The 27,290-nt window shown below is 46.6% G+C and overlaps 1 protein-coding gene across 1 annotated transcript in view; it reads left to right on the forward strand.

The window, feature by feature from the left end:
* LOC139378428 (staphylococcal nuclease domain-containing protein 1) overlaps window positions 1–25,712 on the forward strand; it is a gene marked incomplete at its 5' end in the record, with an annotated part of 274,769 nt that extends 249,057 nt beyond the window's left edge. Inside the window, 2 exon segments of the mRNA XM_071120595.1 lie at window positions 21,982–22,026; window positions 24,539–25,712. Of these exon segments, the coding sequence (XP_070976696.1) occupies window positions 21,982–22,026; window positions 24,539–24,610 (117 nt within the window).
* Between the last annotated feature and the right edge of the window lie 1,578 nt (window positions 25,713–27,290).

Raw genomic sequence — 27,290 nt, forward strand, 5'->3', positions numbered from 1 at the left:
TATAGAGAGAGAGGAGAAAATGGAGAGATAGAGTGAGAGAGAGAGAAGGCAGTAGCCAGCCAGAGGAGGTGTGGAGGGGAAGATAAAGAGCTGAGATAGGGAGAGTGTGGTCTGAGTCAGGCGCAGTAAAACCAGGCATGCATCACTGCAGGGCCAGAGTGGCTAACTTTAAGAGCGCAGAGCCGTGACGGGCAGTTAGCTAGAGGCCCCCCAACACAGAGGACTAACCTAGCTGAAGAGCCCACACACGTTATTGCATAGGCTAGTTGTTGCTTAGTATTTGGCCTACACAGTAATCCATAGAAATGATGGTTGATATTACTATAGAAATAGGATTACCATTTTATGGATATTACATCAATACATAGTGATGACATGACATAGACATATATGTATATTCACAGGTATTACATTTCAAATCAGAGGTTAGTATGTTATTGCATATCAGGTTACTATAGCATCAAAACAGCCGTCTGTTTGCTTTAGTGCAGTCAGGGATCTGGAATACATCTCAGGTGTATTGCATTGGCTAATGTGTGATCAAATGAAAGCTACTGGCCTGCATATTGTCAATGATTAATGACACAGCATCGGCTTATGGCTTATTACATACAAACACATATTGCTGGGCATTGGTATTCCACGAGGACATAGCTGGTATTCATCCAGACTGGATCACACACTCCTGTCACACATGTGTACACACACACACACACACACACACACACACACACACACACACACACACACACACACACACACACACACACACACACACACACACAGTATCTAACTGAGATAATATTCATTCAGACTGGATCACACACTCCTGTCACACATGTGTACACACACACACAGTATCTTACTGAGATAATATTCATTCAGACTGGATCACACACAGTCCTGTCACACATCATGTGTACACACACACACACACAGTATCTTACTGAGATAATATTCATTCAGACTGGATCACACACTCCTGTACCTCTCACTGGTGGTACTGTAGTAGAGCTCAACAGTGTATCCAGATAGTACATCACCCTCCCAAGCTACTCTACTGTCGGGTGGAGATAGTGGATCACCCTCCCAAGCTACTCTACTGTCGGGTGGAGATAGTGTATCACCCTCCCAAGCTACTCTACTGTCGGGTGGAGATAGTGCATCACCCTCCCAAGCTACTCTACTGTCGGGTGGAGATAGTGCATCACCCTCCCAAGCTACTCTACTGTCTTGAGTTTGAGTTTATTTTATTTTTACAGGGACAGTGCACATTAATCAACGTTTCAGTAAAAGTGCTGGTTTTAGCCAACCGGCTCATTTTCAACCGCAAGACGCAGCACGCAGACAGAGCAACATAGGACAAGCAAGACACAGCACGCAGACAGAGAAACATAGGACAAGCAAGACACAGCATGCAGACAGAGCAACATAGGACAAGCAAGACACCGCATGCAGACAGAGCAACATAGGACAAGCAAGACACAGCATGCAAACAGAGCAACATAGGACAAGCAAGACACAGCACGCAGACAGAGCAACATAGGACAAGCAAGACGCAGCATGCAGACAGAGCAACATAGGACAAGCAAGACACAGCACGCAGACAGAGCAACATAGGACAAGCAAGACGCAGCATGCAGACAGAGCAACATAGGACAAGCAAGACACAGCACGCAGACAGAGCAACATAGGACAAGCAAGACACAGCACGCAGACATAGCAACATAGGACAAAAAGCAGCAAGACAAATTTCATAAAAGCAACAGTGTTTCCACACCTCACAAGCTACAGACAACAGACAACATGGAAAGCAGCAATACACAGCTAGGGATTATGTTCACATATCTCATTGACCATTAGCCATGTCTTCATGTTTTTTTGTGAAAGTGTGATAGGTGGTGCAGTTATGTGTGTCTGATGGCAGTGTATTCCAGACATGGGAAGCTCTCACAGAGAAAGCGAATTTACTAAAGGTGCTTTTCCTTAAGGGAACTATACAGTCACCTCTCATGTCAGACCTTGTGGACCACTGCCATATGTTTGGGTTTTCTGTTTAACAAAAATACTGAGTGGAGGGGAGCCTGTCCATTTAGGATCTTGAATACAAGACATGCGTCGGAAAATTGCACAAGATTTTCCCAGAAAGCTCATGCTTTCTGAGGATGTAACAGTGATTATGGCTATTGGGCTTCCTATCAAGCACTTTGAGAGCCTGTTTGTAGACAGACTGAATGGGTTTTAATGTTGTACAGCAAGCTTGGCCCCAACTAGTCAAGCAGTATGTTTAGTGGGGGAGTATCATAGATTTGAAGTACAGTTTTGCTACCTCTGTAGTCAAACAATTTAGTATAAAACGGAAATGAGCTAGGCTGAATTTGGTTATTTGAATTACCTTTTTCACCTGCTTTTTAAAAGAGAGGTTGAAATCAAGTATGATGCCAAGGTACTTAAAATCAGATACCACCTGTAGCTTCTCCCCTGATACATAGACACCTGTAGCATCTGTTGCCTTCTTTGTGAAGAACATGCAGACAGTTTTTTTCACATTGAGTTGCAAACATGAGTCACTTTGCCACTTCGTAACTTGGACCATTACAGTAGTGAGTTATTGTGCAGCTTGTTGTTTGCTCTTTGCATGCACATATATCACTGTATCATCTGCATACATTTGAACTTCAGACCCAGTACAGACAGAAGGCAGATCATTAATGTACAGGCTGAACAGGAGGGGCCCCAGTATTGACCCTTGGGGCACACCCACATCATAGCTAAGAGTGGGCGACAGAGTTCTGCCTTCGAGGTATGATTTCTTCCATCTCAAGGCATCAGGGGAAAAGTTGAACTTGGACAATTTTGTGATGAGAACCTCATGGTTAACAGTATCAAAAGCCTTACTTAGGCCCAGAAACACAGTCCCAACAATGCCCCCTTTGTCCATCTTGGACTTCACATTTTCCTGAAGATAGAATTTGGTTGTTTCTGTGGAGTGTTTCGCTCTGAAGCCAAACTGCATGGAGTGTAATGTGAAGGGGCTGTTGTTGAGGTGGGCAATCAGTTATTCTGCTACACGCACTTCAACAACCTTCGACACCACAGGTAGAATACTAATGGGCCTGTAGTTACTCACGTGAGCAGGGTCACCCGATTTAAAGATGGCCGTTATTATGGCTGACTTCCATACCTTTGGAAACACCCCCTGACCAATATATGTGTTGGTGACCTTAGTAATGGGCCAATGAGTGACTCTTTGTAGTTAAGAAAGGTAGAGTCCAGCCCAAACACATCCTTGGCTTTAGAATTCTTTAGTGAGCTAATCACCTTGTTCACCTTTGACTCAGAAACCTCCCTTATGATGAAGACAGATTGAGCGTCATTCACTTGCACTGAGCCCAAGAAACCAGGGGAGGGGTAGGAATTGAAGGCTATTGCTATTTTGGCTGCATCCTGTGTTAGATTTTTATTCACCATGATTTCTAGTCTTTTTGCAATGTTACTATGGTATTTCCCTGTTAACTTTTTTAGAATTTAGAAATTTAGAATTTCCCTTTGCTTCACCAAATATGTTAATAGAAAAGTTTGCCTTGGCCTGTCTGATTTCTTTCATCACCTTATTTCTCAACATGGTAAACCTACGTCTGTCATGCTCTAATTTGGATCTTAGGGCTATTTTTAGAGCATAATCTCGTTCTTTCATCAGTTTCCAGATTTCTCCATTTAGACAAGGAAGAGTGCTCTTTTGGCCAGGTTTGGATTTGATTTTCTTTAGGAAACCATTTATTGTCTGGATTGTGGATAGAAAAACCTGACTATCAGCTTTCACGTCTGTATAGGACAAGAGATCATTCCAGTTAATTCCCTTAATTGCGTTTTCAAAATAGTTTAATTCACTCTTAGGTATTCTTAGTTGATCCGGCTTTCTAACGGTAGAGAGGTTAAACCTGCTCTTAGACAGCTTTCTGGCTATGTGTCAGATTATGATCAGACGGCCCAGTAACCATATTGAATTATTTAGTCACTCTCTACGGTTTATTACTGAACACCAAATCAGTCTGTGTTTTAGAACAACAAGTCACCCTGGTGGGCCCTTTAACTAGCTGTGTAAGGTCAAAGGTATTAGTGATCCGTTTGAGGGTTTTCCTACAAGACTTGTCATCACATTAAGATGACCTCTTTCCCAAAATCACATTCCCTAAGCATGTTATTAAACTGATCAAAAAACACACTTGGGGTGGAAGGTGGCCTATACATTCCAATAAGGGAATTTGACATTTGGGGAGACAGTGTAACGTTCAGGCCAATACATTCTAGTTCATTATCACATGACCACTCAATTTGTTTACATCAGATATGTTCTTTAATGTAAATCATCACACCCCCTCCTCTTCCTTCAGTCCTGTCTCTCCTGAAAACATTGTAGCCAGGCACAATCAAAGCAGCATATGGAGAGGTTTTATGGAGCCATGTCTCTGAGAGGCAGAAGTCAAGGTTGGAGTCTGTGAGTAGATGTTGAATTTGATCACTTTTTGGAATGACACTAGGAATGTTCAAGTGCCCCCCTAGTAGTCCCTTGGGCTTAGCTCGTGGGTCCCAGATGACCCGAGAGTGATTGACACATTGAAAAAAGTTAAATGTTCTGTGTTTTCTGACGGCTGGGTTTAGGGCGCTTTGTTTAGTTTTGATTAGGGGCAGTTCGGTAGCGCAATTACCAATCCCTCCCGCCTGCACTGGATGCGGGGAACTAATTAAAATAGCTTGCGTACCAGAAGCAGAGTCAGGGATCACATATAGCGACTCTGGTATGTTTGAAGAGTCCAAATCTATCCTGGAGCTGGGTGAGTCGAGAGAAACCATGGGACCATGGCACTCACCCACCTCCACAGCGGCGACGACCAGTGGACGAGGCCATCCACCGCTTTCCACTCCGGTGAGTATCGCTGGCTCGGTGATGTTGGGCCCAGGGTTGAGTTGCACATCCCCGCAGGAGGGTAGTGAACAGGTAGTTTAACAGTTTCTGATAAATGTTGGACTTGTTTGTTACGCCTAAGCGGTTCAGTGGAATAGGGAGCGAGGTAACGTGGTCATTATTCAGAGCATTATGGTATGCTGTGTACTGTCCGCTCCCGTGGAACGTGAACCAATGTGTTTGGTGTTGATATTCTCTGGCAGTAGATTTGTGTCATCCCAGCAAGGACGCACTGAGATTATCAGTAGAGCAGCTACATAACTGACAATCATGGCAAAGTACTGGAGATAAAACACATAATTGCGCTTTAACTCTTTGCATGAGTTACTTGGCTGGGGTCGGATTACACCTGATGTTTTAGATAAAATAACTGCATTCGAATGAGAAGCGGCACCTGCCGCACCACCCTGTCTTCCGTCCTCCATTATCCTGTTAAGGTTAGGAGATGTTATCGGGTGGAGATGGTACATCACCCTCCCAAGCTACTCTACTGTCGGGTGGAGAGTGTGAGAGTGTGTCAGGCTGAAGAGCAGGTGAATGCAGACAGGAGGCAGTCTGTATGAACTGCTGAACTCTCTCCTTTCATATCCTGAAATGAGTCAGAAACTCCCTGTAGAACTCACTAACTCCAACAGCTTTGGCAGGGCCGACGGCTGGTCCTCCCCCTTAGTGTGTGTGTGTGTCAGGCTATCACACACACACTCAGACACACATACACACACCTCCTCCGCCGGTCATTGCCTCAGAGCCTTAAACCATGTGGTGTGTGTGGCAGGGTGATGGAGAATATGCCTTCCCCTCCTCTCTCCCCTCCTGTCTCCGCTCTCTCTCAAGCCTTCGCCCCTCAGGCATGCTGGCATGGGAGGCCATCTTTAGGGAGAGCCCTGCCACTACCCCCCCCTACTCTGTCGGGCTAGAGTGCCACTCTGCCACCCCTGGCACACCCCCACCCGCACACTGAGCGCTCACTCATTCCTCCCATCCCTTTTAATGTCTCTCTCACTCCCTCTTTCCATTTGCTCTCCCTCCCTCTCTCTCCCTCCCTCTCTCTCCATCCATCTCTCCTATGCTCACCTTCTCTCTGCCTCTCCATCTTCCCATCTCTCGCTCGACCTCCCCTTCTCCATTTTCCTTCTCATTCATCTCCCTCTTCTCCTAGTCCTGTCTCTAGTCCTGTTTCTTCTTCCATCCCTCTCACTTCTCCTAATCTGGTCTCTTCTTCCATCCCTCTCTCTTCTTCTAGTCCTGTCTCTTCTTCCATCCCTCTCCTCCTAGTCCTGTCTCTTCTTCCATCCCTCTCTCTTCTCCTCATCATGTTTCTTCTTCCATCCCTCTCTCTTCTTCTAGTCCTGTCTCTTCTTCCATCCCTCTCCTCCTAGTCCTGTCTCTTCTTCCATCCCTCTCTCTTCTCCTCATCATGTTTCTCCTTCCATCCCTCTCTTGCTCTTCATCCTCTCTATTTCACCTAGCCCAAAGAGAGGTTGTGCACAGCAAAATGGGAAGGCAAGGTGCTAGCATCCAGAATTTGCATGAATTTGCATGTCTTTGAGAGCGCCGCCATGATGAATTATAATCCACAGGAATTAAAGTAAACGGCGGTAGATCAGACCTTTCAGATGTGATATAAAACGCTGTTAATGCTGATTATTTCCGCTCTGCCGTAGCCCAACCCTGGCCTCTCCTCTCTCTCAGCCCCCCTCCCACATTCTGCTTCATGCTTCCCTTTGATAACATTATTCCATGGGGGGGTGTATGTGTTGAGGTGGCGATGGTGGGGAAATTGTGTGTTACGGGTGAATCAATTCAACGGCTCAGACAAGAGACGTACTGTATGTGGACCTTAGACCTTAGACATTCACGTATTATAGATACTGGCGGCTCGAGCTGCCAAGCTGTGTACATGGGAACACCAGCTGGCTGGAGTGTTTATGGACATATTCATTCTATCCATGTCCCAGTCCATTGTCCCCACTTGCTTCAAGATGTCCACCATTGTTCCTGTACCCAAGAAAGTGAAGGTAACTCAACTAAAGGACTAACGCCCCATAGCACTCACCTCTGTCATCATGAAGTGCTTTTAGAGGCTAGTTAAGGTTCATGTCACCCTAGACCCACTACAATTCACATATTACCCCAATGTAAGAATGTAAAATTCTGTTTGTTGAATACAGCTCAGCCTTCAACACCATAGTGCCCTCCAAGCTCATGACTAAGCTCAGGGCCCTGGTTCTGAACTCCTCCATGTTGAACTGGGTCCTGGACTTCCTTATGGGCTGACCCCAAGTGGTGAAGTTAGGCAACAACACCTCTCACATTGATCCTCAACCCAGGGGCCCCACAGGGGTTCATGCTCAGCCCCCTCCTGTACTCCCTGATCACCCATGACTGCGTGGCCATGCACGTCTCCAACTCAATCATCAGCCTAGAGGGAGGAGGTGAGAGCCCTGGCGGAGTGGTGCCAGGAAATAACCTCGACCCTCAACGTCAACAAAACGAAGGAGTTGATCGTGGACTACAGAAGAGACTAGAGAGAGCACCTGAAGTGGTCCCTTCACACATTCAGTGCAGTGAAGAAGGCGCAACAGCGCCTTTATAACCTCAGGAGGCTGAAGAAATCCGGCTTGGCCCCTAAGACCCTCACAAACTTCTACAGATGCACCCTTGAGAGCATCCTGTCGGGCTGTATCACCATAGCTATTTCATTGTCTGCAACCACAGGGTTCTCTAGAGGGTGCTGCTGTCAGCCCAACGCATCATCAGGGCACACTGCCTGCCTTCCAGGACATCTACAGCACCCAGTGTCACAGGAAGGCCAAGGAGATTATCAAGGAGATCATCAAGGCCACCCAAGCCACGGTCTGTTCACCCGCTAAACTCTAGGAGGAGGAAACAGTACAGGTGCATCAAAGCTGGGGCCGAGAGACTGAAAAACAGCTTCTATCTCCAGGCCATCAGACTGTTAAATAGTCACCACTAGCCGGCCTCCGTCCAGTACCCTGGCATGAATCTTAGACACTGTCACTAGCCAGCTAACAGCCGGTACTCTACCCTTTACCTTAGAGACTGCTTTACGCTATGCTGTATATAGTCATTGAACACTATAGTCATTAAACACTTTCATCTTTACATACTGATTTACCCACTTCATATATACACTGCTGAAAAAAATAAAGGGAACACTTAAACAACACAATGTAACTCCAAGTCAATCACACTTCTGTGAAATCAAACTGTCCACTTAGAAAGCAACACTGATTGACAATAAAATTTCAAATGCTGTTGTGCAAATGGAATAGACAACAGGTGGAAATTATAGGCATTTAGCAAGACACCCCCAATAAAGGAGTGATTCTGCAGGTGGAGACCACATACCACTTCTCAGTTCCTATGCTTCCTGGCTGATATTTTGGTCACTTTTGAATGCTGGCGGTGCTTTCACTCTAGTGGTAGCATGAAACGGAGTCTAAAACCCACACAAGTGGCTCAAGTAGTGCAGCTCATCCAGGATGGCACATCAATGCGAGCTGTGGCAAGAAGGTTTGCTGTGTCTGTCAGCGTAGTGTCCAGAGCATGGAGGCGCTACCAGGAGACAGGCCAGTACATCGGGAGACGTGGAGGAGGCCGTAGGAGGGCAACAACCCAGCAGCAGGACCGCTACCTCCGCCTTTGTGCAAGGAGGAGCACTGCCAGAGCCCTGCAAAATGACCTCCAACAGGCCACAAATGTGCATGTGTCTGCTCAAACGGTCAGAAACAGACTCCATGAGGGTGGTATGAGGGCCCGACGTCCACAGGTGGGGGTTGTGCTTACAGCCCAACACCGTGCAGGACATTTGGCATTTGCCAGAGAACACCAAGATTGGCAAATTCGCCACTGGCGCCCTGTGCTCTTCACAGATGAAAGCAGGTTCACACTGAGCATGTGACAGACGTGACAGAGTCTGGAGACGCCGTGGAGAACGTTCTGCTGCCTGCAACATCCTCCAGCATGACCGGTTTGGCGGTGGGTCAGTCATGGTGTGGGGTGGCATTTCTTTGGGGGGGGGGCGTACAGCCCTCCATGTGCTCGCCAGATGTAGCCTGACTGCCATTAGGTACCGAGATGAGATCCTCAGACCCCTTGTGAGACCATATGCTGGTGCGGTTGGCCCTGTGTTCCTCCTAATGCAAGACAATGTGGCTGGAGTGTGTCAGCAGTTCCTGCAAGAGGAAGGCATTGATGCTATGGACTGGCCCGCCCGTTCCCCAGACCTGAATCCAATTGAGCACATCTGGGACATCATGTCTCACTCCATCTGTTGCACCACAGACTGTCCAGGAGTTGGCGGATGCTTTAGTCCAGGTCTGGGAGGAGATCCCTCAGGAGACCATCCGCCACCTCATCAGGAGCATGCCCAGGCGTTGTAGGGAGGTCATGCAGGCACGTGGAGGCCACACACACTACTGAGCCTCATTTTGACTTGTTTTAAGGACATTACATCAAAGTTGGATCAGCCTGTAGTGTGGTTTTCCACTTTAATTTTGAGTGTGACTCCAAATCCAGACCTCCATGGGTTGATAAATTTGATTTCCATTGATAATTTTTGTGTGATTTTGTTGTCAGCACATTCAACTATGTAAAGAAAAAAGTATTTAATAAGAATATTTAATTCATTCAGATCTAGGATGTGTTATTTTAGTGTTCCCTTTATTTTTTTGAGCAATGTGTGTGTGTGTATATATATATATATATATATATATATATACACCTGCGATAACATCTGCAAATCTCTGTACGCGACCAATACTCTTTTTGATTTGAGTAGACCCATCCCTTTAACTACCAGACCCGTCCCCATAACTACCAGACCCATAGCTACCAGACCCGTCCCCATAACTACCAGACCCGTCGCCATAACTACCAGACCCATAGCTACCAGACCCGTCCCCATAACTACCAGACCCGTCGCCATAACTACCAGACCCATAGCTACCAGACCCGTCCCCACCCAGACCCATAACTACCAGACCCATAGCTACCAGACCCGTCCCCATAACTACCAGACCCGTCCCCATAACTACCAGACCCAAAGCTACCAGACCCGTCCCCACAACTACCAGACCCGTCCCCATAACTACCAGACCCAAAGCTACCAGACCCGTCCCCATAACTACCAGACCCAAAGCTACCAGACCCGTCCCCACAACTACCAGACCCGTCCCCATAACTACCAGACCCGTCCCCATAACTACCAGACCCGTCGCCATAACTACCAGACCCATAGCTACCAGACCCGTCCCCATAACTACCAGACCCGTCCCCATAACTACCAGACCCATAGCTACCAGACCCGTCCCCATAACTACCAGACCCGTCCCCATAACTACCAGACCCATAGCTACCAGACCCGTCCCCATAACTACCAGACCCGTCCCCATAACTACCAGACCCAAAGCTACCAGACCCGTCCCCACAACTACCAGACCCGTCCCCATAACTACCAGACCCAAAGCTACCAGACCCGTCCCCATAACTGCCACTACTACCAGACCCGTCCCCACAACTGCCCGTCCCCATAACTACCAGTCTGACCCGTCTGCCAGCTACCAGACCCGTCCCCACAACTACCAGACCCGTCCCCATAACTACCAGACCCGTCCCCATAACTGCCACTCTACATCTGCTGTCTGTCTGCCAGATGGCATTGGATAACACCACAATCAATGGGCCCTTTTCCTCCTCACACTTTTGCACAATGAACACTTTTTACCTTATTGCACTGGATTGGGACCCAATCTCTCTCTCTGTCTTTTACTGTCTGCATGTCCCTCTGTCGCACGCTCTCTCTTACTCTCCCTTTATCTCTCTCATTTTCTGTATGTCTTTCTCTCGTTCTCTCTCACACACATACAGTTGAAGTCGGAAGTTTACATACACTTAGTTTGGAGTCCTTAAAACTCGTTTTTCAACAACTCCACAAATTTATCGTTAAAAAACTATAGTTTTGGCAAGTCTGTTAGGACATCTACTTTGCATGACACAAGTCATTTTTCCAACAATTGTTTACATACAGATTATTTCACTGTATCACAATTCCAATGGGTCAGAAGTTTACATACACTAAGTTGACTGTGCCTTTTAACAGCTTGGAAAAGTCCGGAAAATGATGTCATGGCTTTAGAAGCTTCTGAGGCTAATTGACATCATTTGAGTCAATTGGAGTTGCACCTGTGGATGTATTTCAAGGCTTACCTTCAAACTCAGTGCATGGGAAAATCAAAAGAAATCAGCCAAGAAAAATTGTAGACCACAAATCTAGTTCATCCTTGGGAGCAATTTCCAAACGCCTGAAGGTACCATGTTCATCTGTACAAACAATAGTACGCAAGTATAAACATGGGACCACTCAGGCGTCATACCGCACAGGAAGGAGACGCGTTCTGTCTCCTAGAGATGAACATACTGTGGTGCGAAAAGTGCAAATCAATCCGAGAGCAACAACAAAGGACCTTGTGAAGATGCTGGAGGAAACAGGTACAAAAGTATCTATATCCACAGTAAAACGAGTCCTATATCTATCTACATAACCTGAAAGGTCGCTCAGCAAGGAAGAAGCCACTTCTCCAAAACCGCCATATAAAAGCCAGACTACGGTTTGCAGATGCACATGGGGACAAAGATTGTACTTTTTGGAGAAATGTCCTCTGGTCTGATGAAACAAAAATAGAACTGTTTGGCCACAATGACCATTGTTATGTTTGGAGGGAAAGGAGGGATGCTTGCAAGCCGAAGAACACCATCCCAACTTTGAAGCACAGGGTGGTGGCATCATGTTGTGGGTGTGCTTTGCTGCAGGAGGGACTGGTGCACTTCACAAAATAGATGGCATCATGAGGGAGAAAAATTATATATTGAAGCAACATCTCAAGACATCAGTCAGGAAATTAAAGCTTGGTTGCAAATGGGTCTTCCAAATGGACAATGATCCCAATCATACTTCCAAAGTTGTGGCAAAATGGCTTAAGGACAACAAAGTCAAGGTATTGGAGTGGCCATCACAAAGCCCTGACCTCAATCTCATAGAAAATTTGTGGGCAGGACTGAAAAAGCGTGTGCGAGCATCGAGGCCTACAAACCTGACTCAGTTACACCAGCTCTGTCAGGAGGAATAGGCCAAAATTCACCCAACTTATTGTGGGAAGCTTGTGGAAGGCTACCCAAAACATTTGACCCAAGTTAAACAATTTAATAGCAATGCTACTAAATACAAATTGAGTGTATAAACTTTTGACCCACTGAAAATGTGATGAAAGAAATAAAAGCTGAAATAAATCATTCTCTCTACTCTTATTCTGACATTTCACATTCTTCAAATAAAGTGGTGATCCTAACTGACCTAAGACAGGGATTAAATGTCAGGAATTGTGGAAAAACTGTGTTTAAATGTATTTGGCTAAGGTGTATGTAAACTTCTGACTTCAACTGTACATTCACAATCTTTCATCGATAGAATATTCTCTTGTCAGCCACATTCACAGCATACTGTCACCACACACACACATTCCTATCTGACACAAAAGCGATTCATTCCATGACTTGAAGTTGAAGTCTATTAAAAAGCATTAAGTTCCAGTACGGTCATACAGACACCATCTTGGTGCTCGATCTTCACAGTAAAAGTAGGCCAACCAAAGGCGACGACGTCAGATGACTGACGCACAATCAGGCTGCGCTAAGCGAACGCTGTCATCGAGCGAAAAAGTTAATTAGCTCTACAAGCTAATCATCTCCCCTTTTGCTAATTAACAATCAATTACAAAACACAGAAGCCTCTTGCTAATTATCAATCACCAACGTAGCATGAACCTCGTATATTATCCCTAGTCCTTTTCAATAGAACATTTGTTCTGAAAGTTTTTGGGCCTCAGATGAAACAGCCTGCGTTACAGTTAGCTTCAAGCGCTAACTCTCCTACCATTTTCTTTTTAACCTTTTATTTAACTAGGCAAGTCAGTTAAGAACAACTTCTTATTTACAATGACGTCCAAGGAACAGTGGGTTAACTGCCTAAATTTTTATTTTTGGTCCACCAGCCACTGTGGCAGGTAGATAGAAAAATTGGTCAGCCAAAATATTTTTGCGCCATAATTACTTAAAACAAATGATGATCGCCATGCTTAATGTTTCTAAAAAACCAAACATTTATTAGTAAGAAATAATGTGAGCTATAGCTCAATTTCATTTTTTGTGACCCGAGAACATATCAGAGACAAAATGTTCAGGCTGGGAGGTTACCGTGGTAACCATGCCACTGGAGTCCTGTCACGGGTCTGTGTGAGAGAGATTTAGGTTCTGACTAGGAGTAGACAACATCTCTTTGCGTCAGTTGAAGCAGCAGACTCAAACTTCCATTTAGAAACCCCCGACCTTGTGAACTAAACAATGTAAATAGCCAAGAAACACGAGGACAAAGTCTCGCTTTGTTGACTTTCAAGTAAATTTGACCAACTTTTATGCCTCCAAAAATGAATCAGCACAGTGCACAAATCTCTCCTGCCAGGCAGTGTTGCTTCATGAGGTGGGATATAGATTCATATTTATTTGTGCGATTAGCAGCTATGAAACAAAACGGCATAAATACTTTGAAAACAGCTACTGCAGCATTTTCCTCGCACGTGCTCATTCTTGACTTTTTCACTATATTTATATTCGTAAATGCAATGTAGAGCCCTGCAAATTGACCACCCACTTACGTTACCAACCATTACCTAAATCTACCCGCATTTGGCGGATGTTAATGTTATGCCCTGGTTGGCTCTTTGTAGCGACATAAGCTAATACACAACACTCACCTAGCACTTTGAGCTAGGATTGTTGTTTTGGCTTTGGTGTTAGCTCCAGTGTGTGTTTGTGTGTTAGCTAAAGTGTTAGCGTCGCTAGCTGCAGTGTTTGTGTTTGTGCTGATGCAGGCATGTGCGTGTGGAGTGTTTTGGGAGGGAGGGAGAGAGCAGAAGGCAGCTGTGATGTGGATGGAGCCGGAGAGTTTAGAAGGACGTACGCTGCTGCTTGAAGCCCAAGCTGAAGAGGGATATGAGAGCTGGGGATCAGACCAACACTTGCTTTTAATTGCTGTGCTGTTCTGCAGATGAGAGGCCCCATGGGATCTGTAGTTTATTTCCCAACAGATGATTTTTATTTTGGCAGTGTAGGTCAATTGCACTACTGTGAAGGGATGGATGTGCTGCCTCATGGGAAATGTAGTGTTTTGGGGAGTTGCAGTGTACATTTTATTATGAGAGGACGGATGATGTGATTTGTGGGTAGTGTAGTTTCTTTGTTGGTGTTAAATGGGGCGGCAGGTAGCCTAGTGGTTAGAGCATTGGACGAGCAACCGAAAGCTTGTAAGATCAAATCCCCTAGCTGACAAGGTACAAATCTGTCATTCTGCCCCTGAACAAGGCAATTAACCCACTGTTCCAAGGCCGTCATTGAAAATAAGAATTTGTTCTTAACTGACTTGCCTAGTTAAATAAAGTTTTTAAAAAAAAATATATATATATATATATATATATGGGTTAGTGTAATTATTCTGTGGTGAAAATGCCTTGTGCAAGTGAAGTTACATTTTGGTGTAACTGTGCCGAGAGGAACAAATGAGGTGCTTTGGGGATGTGTAGTTTTTTCTATTGTGCTGAAGGCAGACATGATGCCCCATGGGAAATGCAGTTTCTTCTATTACAGGGTAATTGTGTGGTGGGGCATTGCTGTGATGCCTCATGGGAAATGTAGTTTCTTCTATCAGTGTAATTGAACAGTGGGGAAGAGATGAAATGCCACATGGGAATTGTAGGTTTGTCTGTTAATATAGTCGTCTGCCCTTATCAGTGAACAGCAGAGATAAATGGAGTACTCAATAGCAGCACGGACTCTGGGGGGCTCCGAGGCCCTACAGACACACAGAGAGACACAACCAATCACTCACCTATCATAGGCAGTAAAGATAGACAGTTCTGAGACATACAGGCTAACTCTTTTGTCGTGGTGTACTCAATGGCCTTTTGCAGTACTTTCAACCAACTTTGTCTGGTTGACAGCTTGCCATCGACCCCCTCACCCTAAACCCCCCATGGGTCCCTGTCATGTCCCATCACCCCCCCACCCGCCAGTACACTGTGGAGTGTGCAAAAGCATGCCCCTTCCTCCTGACTGTTCGATACCTCATTAACCAGTAAGAGTTCGTGTTGAACGCGTAATGGACACTTTCCTATCGACCCTACCTCTCATACCCACACACACACACCGCCAGCAGCAGTGCTCTGGGGGCCTTGTGACATGTCCATGGTGACAGTGACACGCGCCACTAGCCTAGCTCTATTTCCCCTGACCCGACCACACACACACACACACACACTCCTGCCTCCCCCGCACCCTAGGGTCAGGAGAGGAGGGAGAGACAGAGGGGGGAAGTGAGGTTTGGGTTTGGAGAGTGGGTGTAGGTCATTTAAACTTCTGTCACTTCACAGTGGGTGATCTCATGGGGAGAGACAATAAAAGAGAAATAGAAACAAACTTTTACTGCTACTCTAACCTAGGTCTGCCCTAGTTTTCTGCCAACTCGTCTTTAGCCAACTTGTCTTTAGCCAACTCGTCTTTAGCCAACTCGTCTTTAGCCATGTCTATAGGGTTCCCTTTTTGAATACTTTATTTTGTTGTATCATAATCATTTAGGCTGGTTTATATGGTCAACATTTTCTTTCAGTGGAAAATGACCTACAAGAGACATGATTACATTGGTCTGTCTGTGTATTTTACCATCAAATGCACTTGTGTAGGTCAAATCTCAAAGTTCTCAGCCTGTGTGTCTCCTCTACCTGGTGTCTGTGTGTGTGGGGAGATGAAGTAGGCCCACATACCTTTTTAATAACCCTGTTCACAATGTTTCTATCCAAGAGTAGGGCTGTGGTCATGACATTTTGTCAGCCAGTGATGTGTCAAGCTAATAACTGCCGGTAATTGACCGTTAATTAACATAAACATGTTTAACATTTCCTGGCTTTCACACACAGCCTACAAGCCACTGATGCAGACCTTTGGAACATCTACATTTTTAAAAGTCTAATAAATCCACGTAGTATAGCCTACACCTTCAAAAATAAATATATTATTTGTTTTAGACAGGTCTAAAGAAACACGATATGAAGAAAATGTAGACTATTTCAGATGAACACAATAGCATAAGTCCTTATGTTAAGCCCTGATCTGGCTATCCTGTAGTTATTTTACATGCCAGCCAGGTAGGCTATACTCCTGTAGTAAAGCGAAGCAATGTGCTTAATATTAGGAAAGCTGAGATATAAATATAGTAGGCCTAGCCTATAGAACGCGGATGGGATCCTCCTCTTTTTAATAGAGGCCATCACTCTATTTTCTCACACAATTGTATAGCCTAAAGAAATGTTGCAACATGAGCTCATGGACTCTCATGAAGTGTTTGAATTAGATTTTTGACAACATTTGCATTGATGTCATAGTGATTAGAGGGACAATAGAGTGCTGAGTACCAGGCAGTTAGCAATTTTTGTAGGCTACTAATAACCATCAGCAGCATCAGAGCTTGGAGAAGCCTAGTGACCGTGACTAAGCGGTCACGTGGAATTTGACTGCGATCATGACTCGTGACGGTAATACGGTCACCATAACAGTCCTATACCCGTGTATATGTGTGTGTGTATAGCCTATATAACGTGGTGCGTTGTGTGCCTGCACTCACGGTCCTCTGATGGGGCGCTCCCCTTTCGTTGGTCCTCCTTAACTCGTCGAACCATCGTTTGCTGGGTGCTGTCATGCCACGTTGTCCCCCTCGCTGCCTGAAAGCCCCCGACAGACCACACTGCTGGAGCTACCAGCATGTACCGGGGCCTGTCCCAGCATGCCTCACAGGGACTTCAGTGAGGGACACACACACACGCGCATGCAGAGACGCAGTCACACAAACACACACACAGGCAGACATACCGTACTCACACACACAGACATGCACAGATGGCACACACACACACTCCCACACACAGCCTCCATGGAGCAGTCTCTGACGAAGACTGCTGTGATTAAAAGAGGGCCTTTTCAAATCAAATCCATGTTACCAGGATGTCTGGAGAGACATGGGGAGAACACAGAGTCTCCTCTCACCATACACTATAGGAAAGACAGACAGCCAGTGGTCAAATCAAATCCATGTTACCAGGATGTATGGAGAGACATGGGGAGAACACAGAGTCTCCTCCCGCCATGCACTATTCATAGGAAAGACAGACAGCCAGTCTACCTCCCGGTCTCTCTGTGAGGGATATCACTTAAAGATGAACTATGCAGAAATAGCTCCACCATGTCCTGGTTGCTCAAATTCTAATAGTTTGCCCAATTTCAGTTTATGTTACAAAACACACAAGTCTAGTGTAGAGAATCATTGTACCATCTAAACCCTTGAAATGTATTTTCCATAACCAAAAATATTGTATTTTTAGCTGTTTGAAGCTGGTGTACAAAACTGAAAGTAAAAGACTCAAAAACTAAACTTAAGAATGGGAAGCATAGAAATAGCGCACATAGAACAGATTGACCTCTTCTTAGACATGCTTTCAATGAGAATGACAGATCTATAACTCTATGCGAATTTGGTCATGTCGCCCAAAAAGTTACATTTTGCAGCTTTAAGACTAACACACAGGACTGCAGAGTCAGACAAGCCTGGAAAGAACTACGAAGCGAGGAGTCGTTGTTATTCACAAGTACAGAGGCAGACTGTTCAGAAGATAAATTGGATACCAGTTGTTAATCTATTGCTTACTATTCATAAGATGGAATACATCTTATGTCTCCCTTTTTGCATTTTGGGGGAAAGGGAAAGAGGGATGTTTTGCAAGTCGGAGAAGGCATCGGGTGTATAATACGACTGATACTTGCTAACGAGCGTTATCTTTGTTGTACAAAATGAAGAACATTATTCCAGATTGACTATAATGGGGTTCTAAGGCATCACCTGCATTGAGTCAGACACTATGGTAATGAATGTACTCTCTGTACCAAAAACAGGATGCACATGATCTGTTCATCCTGAACCAGAAATAATACCACCTCCCAGTCTGCCAGGTAGTGGCAGGTTGTTCACCAACACCATATTCCCACCACCTCCCAGTCTGCCAGGTAGTGGCAGGTTGTTCACCAACACCATATTCCCACCACCTCCCAGTCTGCCAGGTAGTGGCAGGTTGTTCACCAACACCATATTCCCACCACCTCCCAGTCTGCCAGGTAGTGGCAGGTTGTTCACCAACACCATATTCCCACCACCTCCCAGTCTGCCAGGTAGTGGCAGGTTGTTCACCAACACCATATTCCCACCACCTCCCAGTCTGCCAGGTAGTGGCAGGTTGTTCACCAACACCATATTCCCACCACCTCCCAGTCTGCCAGGTAGTGGCAGGTTGTTCACCAACACCATATTCCCACCACCTCCCAGTCTGCCAGGTAGTGGCAGGTTGTTCATCAACACCATATTCCCACCACCTCCCAGTCTGCCAGGTAGTGGCAGGTTGTTCACCAACACCATATTCCCACCACCTCCCAGTCTGCCAGGTAGTGGCAGGTTGTTCACCAACACCATATTCCCACCACCTCCCAGTCTGCCAGGTAGTGGCAGGTTGTTCACCAACACCATATTCCCACCACCTCCCAGTCTGCCAGGTAGTGGCAGGTTGTTCACCAACACCATGTTCCCACCACCTCCCAGTCTGCCAGGTAGTGGCAGGTTGTTCAACACCAACCTGGAATAGATGGTACCAGGGGCATCTGTCTGGCATATGGAGCTCTGTGGGGTCATACAGTACTATTATATCTCTCTCTCTTACAGTCTCTCGTTCTTCCTCCTCTCCCCCTACTATCATTCTGAAATACACAACGCCTACCCCCCCATCCTATTTATTGATTTAGTTGAGATATTTGGTCCCGTATTCTTCTTGTTTGCTGGTTTATTGGCTAGTGATTGTCCTCCTCCAGTGGAAGTAGAGACCGTCTGGTGGCTGTGAAAAGGTCCTGAAAGGGCTTTTCTGGAACAGCATATGGGCCATATTAGGAGGATGCTAGGCACACACACTGGTTTCCTGCTCTCACATACTGTACTGAAGAGAACAGCAGGAGACGGTCTGTCAGGAAGGCACCCCTTAGTTAAAGGACAAAGAGCTTGGCTAGCTTTCTGGCAGATCCCTTTCATTCATATAGTAATGCCTCCATATAGTCCCCTGCTATTGGCCAGGACCAAAGTAATGCTTCCTTGTAAGTCCCCTGCTATTGGCCAGGACCAAATATGAGGTCATTATTGAGATGGGGTTAGTCTAAGAGGTCTCCAAAGCAGACGGTAGGTGGGTCGGTGGTGGATGAAAGGAAATGACAAGATGATGGAATTCCATCCAGGGACTTTAACCTACATCAGTAGTCATGAAGGACACGGGGAACTAAAATACTTTTAACATGGCGTATCCGGACCCCTCCCAGCCACTCAAATGTCACAGAGACCTCTGAAGTAAGACGTTAATGCTATGGACTAGGACCTCCGTATGGTCACATCTGTTTGGGAAGGAGATATGTGAACATCTGCTGTCCCCTTTTCTAAATTCTCACTCTTAGTTAGCTTTGATTGATAGCTTATGCAGCGGTTGCAGTTTTCGACACTCCACACACACACACACACACACACACACACACACACACACACACACAAAGCTGTACGATCCAGCTGTACTGAAGTATGTTTTTCTCCCTGACCCTCATGTGTTCTGTGTTGCTATCAAATGAACCAGTGTATACCAGCTAGCGAAAGCAATTAAACCCGATGCAGAATCCACGCTCTGCAGTTTTCAACATCTGCCGTTCTCCTATATCTGTGTTCATTTCCTTGGCCGGGAGTCTCATCTGTTCTCCTGATCAGTTATGATGCATGATGGAACCCTCTGTGGTTAATATGGTAATGTATATATAGAGTAGACTGTCTCACCCCACCTCCTCCTCAGCCTTTGACTCACTCTTCCACTCTTCACCCTCCACCCCTTCCCCTCACTCTTATTCTCCCCTCTTCATTGCCTTCGACCCCTTTCTCTTCCCCACTCCTCTCCCAATTCTCCCCTATCACCCATTTCCTCCTCTTCAACCCACCCTCCATCTAGTGTATCCTCCCTCCCCACCCGCTTTTCCCCTGACTGACCCGAGACACACACTCCAAAAGCCTCCCCATCGATCACGCTGGCAGGAATGAGTCAGAGCTGAGGCTGGGTTAGCTTGGGTTGGAGGAGAGAGAGGAGGGCTGGCCAGAACCATGTAGAGCTAAACCGCTCAGTCACAGTGCAGTGCACCCTCCTGGTTTGGTGCTGTTCAGCCTCTATACACACACACACGGACAGACAATACCCACAGTCTCTCTTGACCGTAACCGGACATTTCCTTTCTGTCTCTCTCATTTTAAGACTCTTCTCCACCCCCTCCCTCCATCTCTCTACCTCCCTCCCCCATCCCTCGGTCTCGTCATGCTGTGTCCTGTGACTCATCGTCAGGCTCAGTCAATGGGGCTAAATGGACACTCTGGCATAATAAGAGGTCAATATGCCCAGCCTGTCTGCCGCTTCTCTCTCTCTCTCTCTTTCTGTCTCTCTCTGTCAGTATCGCACTGTCTCTCTCACTTTCTCTCACTCACTCTCATCTGAGCCGAAGCATCACGAGTCAAATCCTGTCTATCCAAGCCAGCCTAATCTCCCACACTTACACAAAGACTAAGGAAGGGGGAGAAAAATCACTACAGTTATATTTGAGGATATATCATAGTTTTGATAATATTATTTTTGTGCTAGTTGGCTGTACCTACACACCACATCTCCAGTATTTTCCTTCATAGCTTGTTCTCCATCTTCTTTTTAAGTAGGAAGCCAATTTGTTTTCAGCACATTTACATGACTGATCAAACTTGTTTTCTCATGACTCTATCTTGTTCCTCTGCCTCAGACATATGGTGCGCAGTATGTTTGCAACAACAAATCACAGTATCGAATTGCAATCCATGTAGAATTGTGATAATTTTATTGAACCTTTATTTAACTAGGCAAGTCAGTTAAGAACAAATTCTTATTTACAATGACGGCCTACCGGGGAACTTGTGCCCCTTTTTCAGGGGCAGAACGATAGATTTTTACCTTGTCAGCTCGGGGATTCGATCCAACAACGCTCTAACCACTAGGCTACCTGCCGTCCCTACATAACATATTAGCACCTAAGTATCATGTTAATATCATCATTCCCAGCCCTAACAAAGACCCAGACATAGACGAGCACAATCTACTTCATTTACAGACCTCAATATCCTAGAGGATTCTGACTTCCTGACTCTATTCCCACCATTCACTGCTCTATCAGGGCCCTCGCCGACTAATCACCTGCCCTTGTGATGCAGTACAATCACAATACAGGTCTGATTTCATCACTAGCGTGGGCAGGTAGTGCGCCTCTCTTACCCTGCTAGCCTATCGCTGACATGTGAAACGTGAATGCATTTTGATTGTAATTAAATGCTAAATAGGAAGGCTCTAAAAGGTAGCTCGCTGTATAGACGAGAGCCACTTGGCTTGATTGCTCGCTGTTGTTAGCTGTTAGCACGTGGGCTAGCGGTTAGCATCCGCGTTTCCTATTGATCTGATGATGACCTAGCTGTTTTTGTTGTTATCATGTGCAATGCAGTGCTACCAATGAAGCCTGTCGACATGTGTGTTATGAATGTATGGGTGGGAAGGTGTTTGTCGGTGCGTGTTGATAGTCTAAAGTGGCGTCCTCCACTTGTGTCCTTCTCATTCGTCTGCACTGAGACGATTTTCAATGAAGGAAAGGAGACGAGTCGAGGAGGCTACATTAATTAGAGAGTTGAGATGCACCCAATGTGTTTCTCTCCACAGAATTCAGTCTGGTTTAGTTGCAACACTAATGCATGTTCTCTCTCTCAGGTGACGGAGTATCTCAACGGTCAGGAGTCTGCCAAGACTGCCAGGGTAAGTTTCTCTCTCTACCTCTTTACGTCTCTCGCTCTCTTTCTTTCTCTACCTCTCTCTCTATGTCTCTCCCTCTCACTCTAACTCTCTCCCTCTTTCTCACTTTTCTCTCCCTGTTTCATACTAGCTCGCTCAACACAATACAAATTCAGCCTGGCTTTATTGGCATGACAGGTAAACCGGTGTTTCCAAAGCTGTAATTACAACTACTGGTAGAAGAAAGGAGCTCTCCTTCATTTCTTTGCTCCCTCTGTCTTTCTCTCCACCTGTCTGTTCTCTGAAGACGTGACACATCTCATTGGCAGGCAGTGCTGTCCTAAATGGACGCTGGCCCACAGTCTGTGCAGGCCCACGCTGATGGAGAGAAAGCAAGAGAGGGAGAGGGAGAGAGGGATAGATGGCATCCACATGGCACACAGGACTCTTGCCCCTCTCCACACCCCCCAGGGTCCGCTTGCCCACCTCCACACCCCCCAGGGTCCGCTTGCCCACCTCCACACCCCCCAGGGTCCGCTTGCCCCCCTCCACACCCCAGGGTCCGCTTGCCCCCCTCCACACATCCCAGGGTCCGCTTGCCCACCTCCACACCCCCCAGGGTCCGCTTGCCCCCCTCCACACACCCCAGGGTCCGCTTGCCCCCCTCCACACACCCCAGGGTCCGCTTGCCCCCCTCCACACCCCCCAGGGTCCGCTTGCCCCCCTCCACACCCCCCAGGGTCCGCTTGCCCACCTCCACACCCCCCAGGGTCCGCTTGCCCCCCTCCACACCCCCCAGGGTCCGCTTGCCCCCCTCCACACCCCCCAGGGTCCGCTTGCCCCCCTCCACACCCCCCAGGGTCCGCTTGCCCCCCTCCACACCCCCCAGGGTCCGCTTGCCCCCCTCCACACACCCCAGGGTCCGCTTGCCCACCTCCACACCCCCTAGGGTCCGCTTGCCCCCCTCCACACCCCCCAGGGTCCGCTTGCCCCCTCCACACCCCCCAGGGTCCGCTTGCCCCCCTCCACACCCCCCAGGGTCCGCTTGCCCCCCTCCACACACCCCAGGGTCCGCTTGCCTCCCTCCACACACCCCAGGGTCCGCTTGCCCCCCTCCACACACCCCAGGGTCCGCTTGCCCCCCTCCACACATCCCAGGGTCCGCTTGCCCCCCTCCACACATCCCAGGGTCCGCTTGCCCCCCTCCCCACATCCCAGGGTCCGCTTGCCCCCCTCCACACATCCCAGGGTCCGCTTGCCCCCCTCCACACCCCCCAGGGTCCGCTTGCCCACCTCCACACACCCCAGGGTCCGCTCACAGCACAGCAACCAATCCAAACGCAGGTGGTTCTACCTGTTTAGGTACACTAGCCAATCGTCTAGTCAGATGACAGAGCATATACAAAAAGTATCAGCCCAGTTTCATTATCCTTGCACCGCTCAATTCTAATACTCCTAGTTATACAGTAACTGTTTACTGTATCTTGCCCAAGAGCATAGCCCAATGACCTTATATAGATGAGTTTTTCTAGTCTTGGGGTGCTTGTTTTACCTGATTTATGGTAAACAGGTGGCATCCATTTATCCTCCTTAAACACTGTGACCTTCAAGAAGGCACAGTTCTCTTCAGCAGCCAGTCACAAGACAAACGCTCTCACTGCTTTGACATATTGTCCAATCACGCAACGCCATGCCCAAACAATCGTCCAATCACAGGCAAAATTGGTGTAAATGAGATGTAGTTCTCCAAAAGGCCGGAACGAGTGACGAGGCATCGACGGAAGAGAAACAGGAAAGACAACATGGCAGCCGCTTCCTAACGACTAGTGCAAATTAGCATGGGCACTAATTGGCTGTGAATCGTCATGTTAACAGCTGATCACACACTGCTGATGAGGAGAGGAGGGGGCCTTGGTTGGTGTCGTGAAACATCTCTCACACACACACACACACACACACACAACTTCTTGCGTCCCCACCTAGAATGCCCCCTCAGACACTACCACCGCCCTTCCCATTGCGCGTCAAATGGAACGTTTAGCAGGAAATTGCCTGGATGCTTGATGAGGGATGCAGAGCTCAGCGGAGTGAATTTAATGGAATAGAGGGAATAGACAGGGATGCGGCTGAAGCACCGGGGCCCTTCTGGAAAGGATTCAATGATGATGCTCCCCTCGTTCTCACTGGGGTGTGAGAGTACACTGATGTTCTCTCTATACTTCTTTACCTCTCTCTCTGTCTACCTTCCCCTGTCTCTATCTCTTCCTCTCTCGCTGTCTCGCTCACTCTTGCTCTCTCTGTCTGTCTCTCGCTCTGTCTCTTGCTCTCTCTGTCTCTCGCTCTGTCTCTCTCTGTCTCGCTCTCTCTCTCTTGCTCTCTCTGTCTGTCTCTCGCTCTGCCTCTCTCTGTCTCGGGGAGGGGGCTGCTGAGGCTCCCCATTTGAACTGAAGGTTAATGTGAGACGGTTGCTTGTCTGTTTTATTGTCAGTTATTCACTGAGCGCTCATGGTCTTTTCTGTCTCATGTTTTATCTCAGCTCAACATCTGGCGCTACGGAGACTTCCGCGACGACGACGCAGACGAGTTTGGCTACAAACTAAAAAAATGAAAAGCGCACGGCGCCATTCCAAAGACCAACGCGGAAGACGAGATGCACTCATTGGACGAGAAAAAGTGACGGAAAACGATTCAACGAAAATAAAACAAAGTAAAGGACAAGCATTGTCTCTCTCTCTTCCTTTTATTCCATGTCCATCCTCCTGGTCCTCTCTCCTGCTACTCTGCACATCCTCCTGGTCCCCTCTCCTGCTACTCTGCACATCCCTTCCTCCTCCTCCTCCCTCCGGACTCTGAAAGAGCATACTAAAAACAGTGACTGTCCAATCCTTCCTCTTCTCCACCCTTCCTGAGCCACTACCAGTTGTTCTTATCATGCCCCCCCCCCTCCCCCCGCTGCAGAGCCCCGTTAATTGCCATGTCATCCTTTCAACCCCTTTCCTGATTAGTGATGTCATACGCCCACACTAATCATGCGCATCGCTACCTTACCCTATCCCTACCACAGCCAATCCCTCCTATCCGTTGTACAGGAAAGGGGCTAAGCCTTGAGAAGAGGATCCATTCACTTTTATTATTAACAGCTTTTTGCAGAGAGAAACGCTTCCTTAATGAATGACAAGAAATGAATAATGCTATGTTTTATGAAGTTAATTTTCAAAAGCTAGCTCGAGATCCACACCAACCGGACGAGCTTATTTCTGTCCTTGATGTATACCTATGTGATATGACATTTAATGACGTTTATGTTGGGAGTGTTTTATTCTCGTCTTTCTTCTTCTCTCTCTCTCTCTCGTGGCCAGAACACCTTGACAAACAGCATTTTCTCATCTTCCTCCTCCCTCTTTCTGTAATGTTTACATATGATGGTGACATGATGATCTCTCTCTCTCTCTCTCTCTCTCTCTCTCTCTCTCTCTCTCTCTCTCTCTCTCTCTCTCTCTCTCTCTCTCTCTCTGTCTCTCTGTCTCTCTGTCTCTGTCTCTCTCTCTCTCTCTCTCTCTCTCTCTGTCTCTCTCTCTCTCTCTCTCTCTGTCTCCCTCTCTGTCTCTGTATGCCGTAGCAGAAACAGTGTTTGAATTTGTTTCCTTATGACAGCCCTTGTCGTTGTATTAAAAAATTCTGCTGAATAAAAATGAGCAAATGATTAAAAAGAAGCATGTTGTTACTGGAATGAAATCACCAAACAGTCAAAGCTGCTAGATTTCACCAAGGATTGTTAATGTCCTTAGCCTGGTTTAAACCAGACCGGATGCTGCGCTCCCCATTGAATCAGGCTGAGCGCATCTTTCAGTATGGTTTTACCAGGCTATGGTGTCCTAGTTCTACTCAAAGGACTTCAAAGTACCAGTGCTACTTTTGGTAGGTCACCTCTTCCATTTAAACGACTCTTACACACCTTGATCTCATTTGCATCTTAAATAAGCGTTGTTGTTCCCACAGAATGACACAGCACACGCGACTGTACTAGATATATTTAAACATAGGTGGCTGGTTAGTGTCACATTTATTAGCATCAGTTCAGACAGTACGTAGGTTGAGCAACGACTCAAGTACAAGTTGACTACACAGAATTTTGAAGGCAAAAATAAATGTACACCTTGGATATGTAAATGTTGCCATGCATAGAGTTTTGTGTACATATTTTATGATCACATCACTGTACAACAGGGAATAGCAACTCCGGTCCTGGAGAACTGCAGTGGGTGCATGGTTTTGTTTCATGCCGAAAGTAACAACTGATTCAGCTATTAAATCCACAAAGTGTTCAATAGCCTTTAGTTATTTAAGAGCATTATCAGTTAAATCAAGTCTTTTAGAGCTACGTTTACATTTAGACACTCTTATCCAGAGCCACTTCCAATTAGTACATTCATCTGAAGACTGAAACAAAAGCCTAGCTGCAGTGTTGTCGTTCCTCCACTATTACCCTGAAGTGTCTTCAACCAGAGATCCATGTGGTTCACACACCCACCTCCTAAGAGGACCTGACACCTTTGTCCAAGTCCTATTTTAGATCCTATTAGATATACACAAGTACCTCAGAGGAGGGGCTAGCAAGGGATCCTTTTAGACACCAGTCTTCATTTCCTGCCCCACCAACCAATCAGGCAAGGCCTTACTCATTTAGCACAAATCAGAGATGGCTTTATTAATTTATCACAAGTGACTGGCACAAAATATGGGGTGGCAGGATGAGGCAATATGCTCCAAGGGCAACTATGAGCTCTGTCGCACGTTGCCTTCTTCAGCCACTTGAGTCACCTGCTGAGTCTGATGTGCTTTAAAAAGCCTTCTCTTTTCTTACTCCCTCTCTCGTCCTCTTTCTCTCTCTCTCTCTTTCTCTCTTTTACAGGCACCATTCTTTTCACGCCTGGCTGCTCCTCCAGACTGATGAGATGTCTATTAGGGCACCTGATGGAGGGCAGCCTGGTCTCACTGACTAGACGTAACATAGTAAATATACATCCGGGACACTTGAATTAGTATGATATGTTTGGTATGGTTACATAAGACAGAGGATGGTTGGCGTATAATTCAAACGTCTAGCAACCCAAAGGTTGCATGTTCGAATCTCATCATGGACAATTTTAGCTAATAAGAAACTTTGTAACTAATTGCTACTTTGCAACTACTTAGCATGTTAGCTAACCCTTCTCCTAACCTTAACCCCTAACCCCTAGCCTAGCTAACATTAGCCACTTAGCTAACGTTAACCACAACAAATTGTC

The sequence above is a fragment of the Oncorhynchus clarkii genome, chromosome 21 (assembly GCF_045791955.1).
Source record: "Oncorhynchus clarkii lewisi isolate Uvic-CL-2024 chromosome 21, UVic_Ocla_1.0, whole genome shotgun sequence".
In the NCBI taxonomy this organism is placed as follows: domain Eukaryota; kingdom Metazoa; phylum Chordata; class Actinopteri; order Salmoniformes; family Salmonidae; genus Oncorhynchus; species Oncorhynchus clarkii.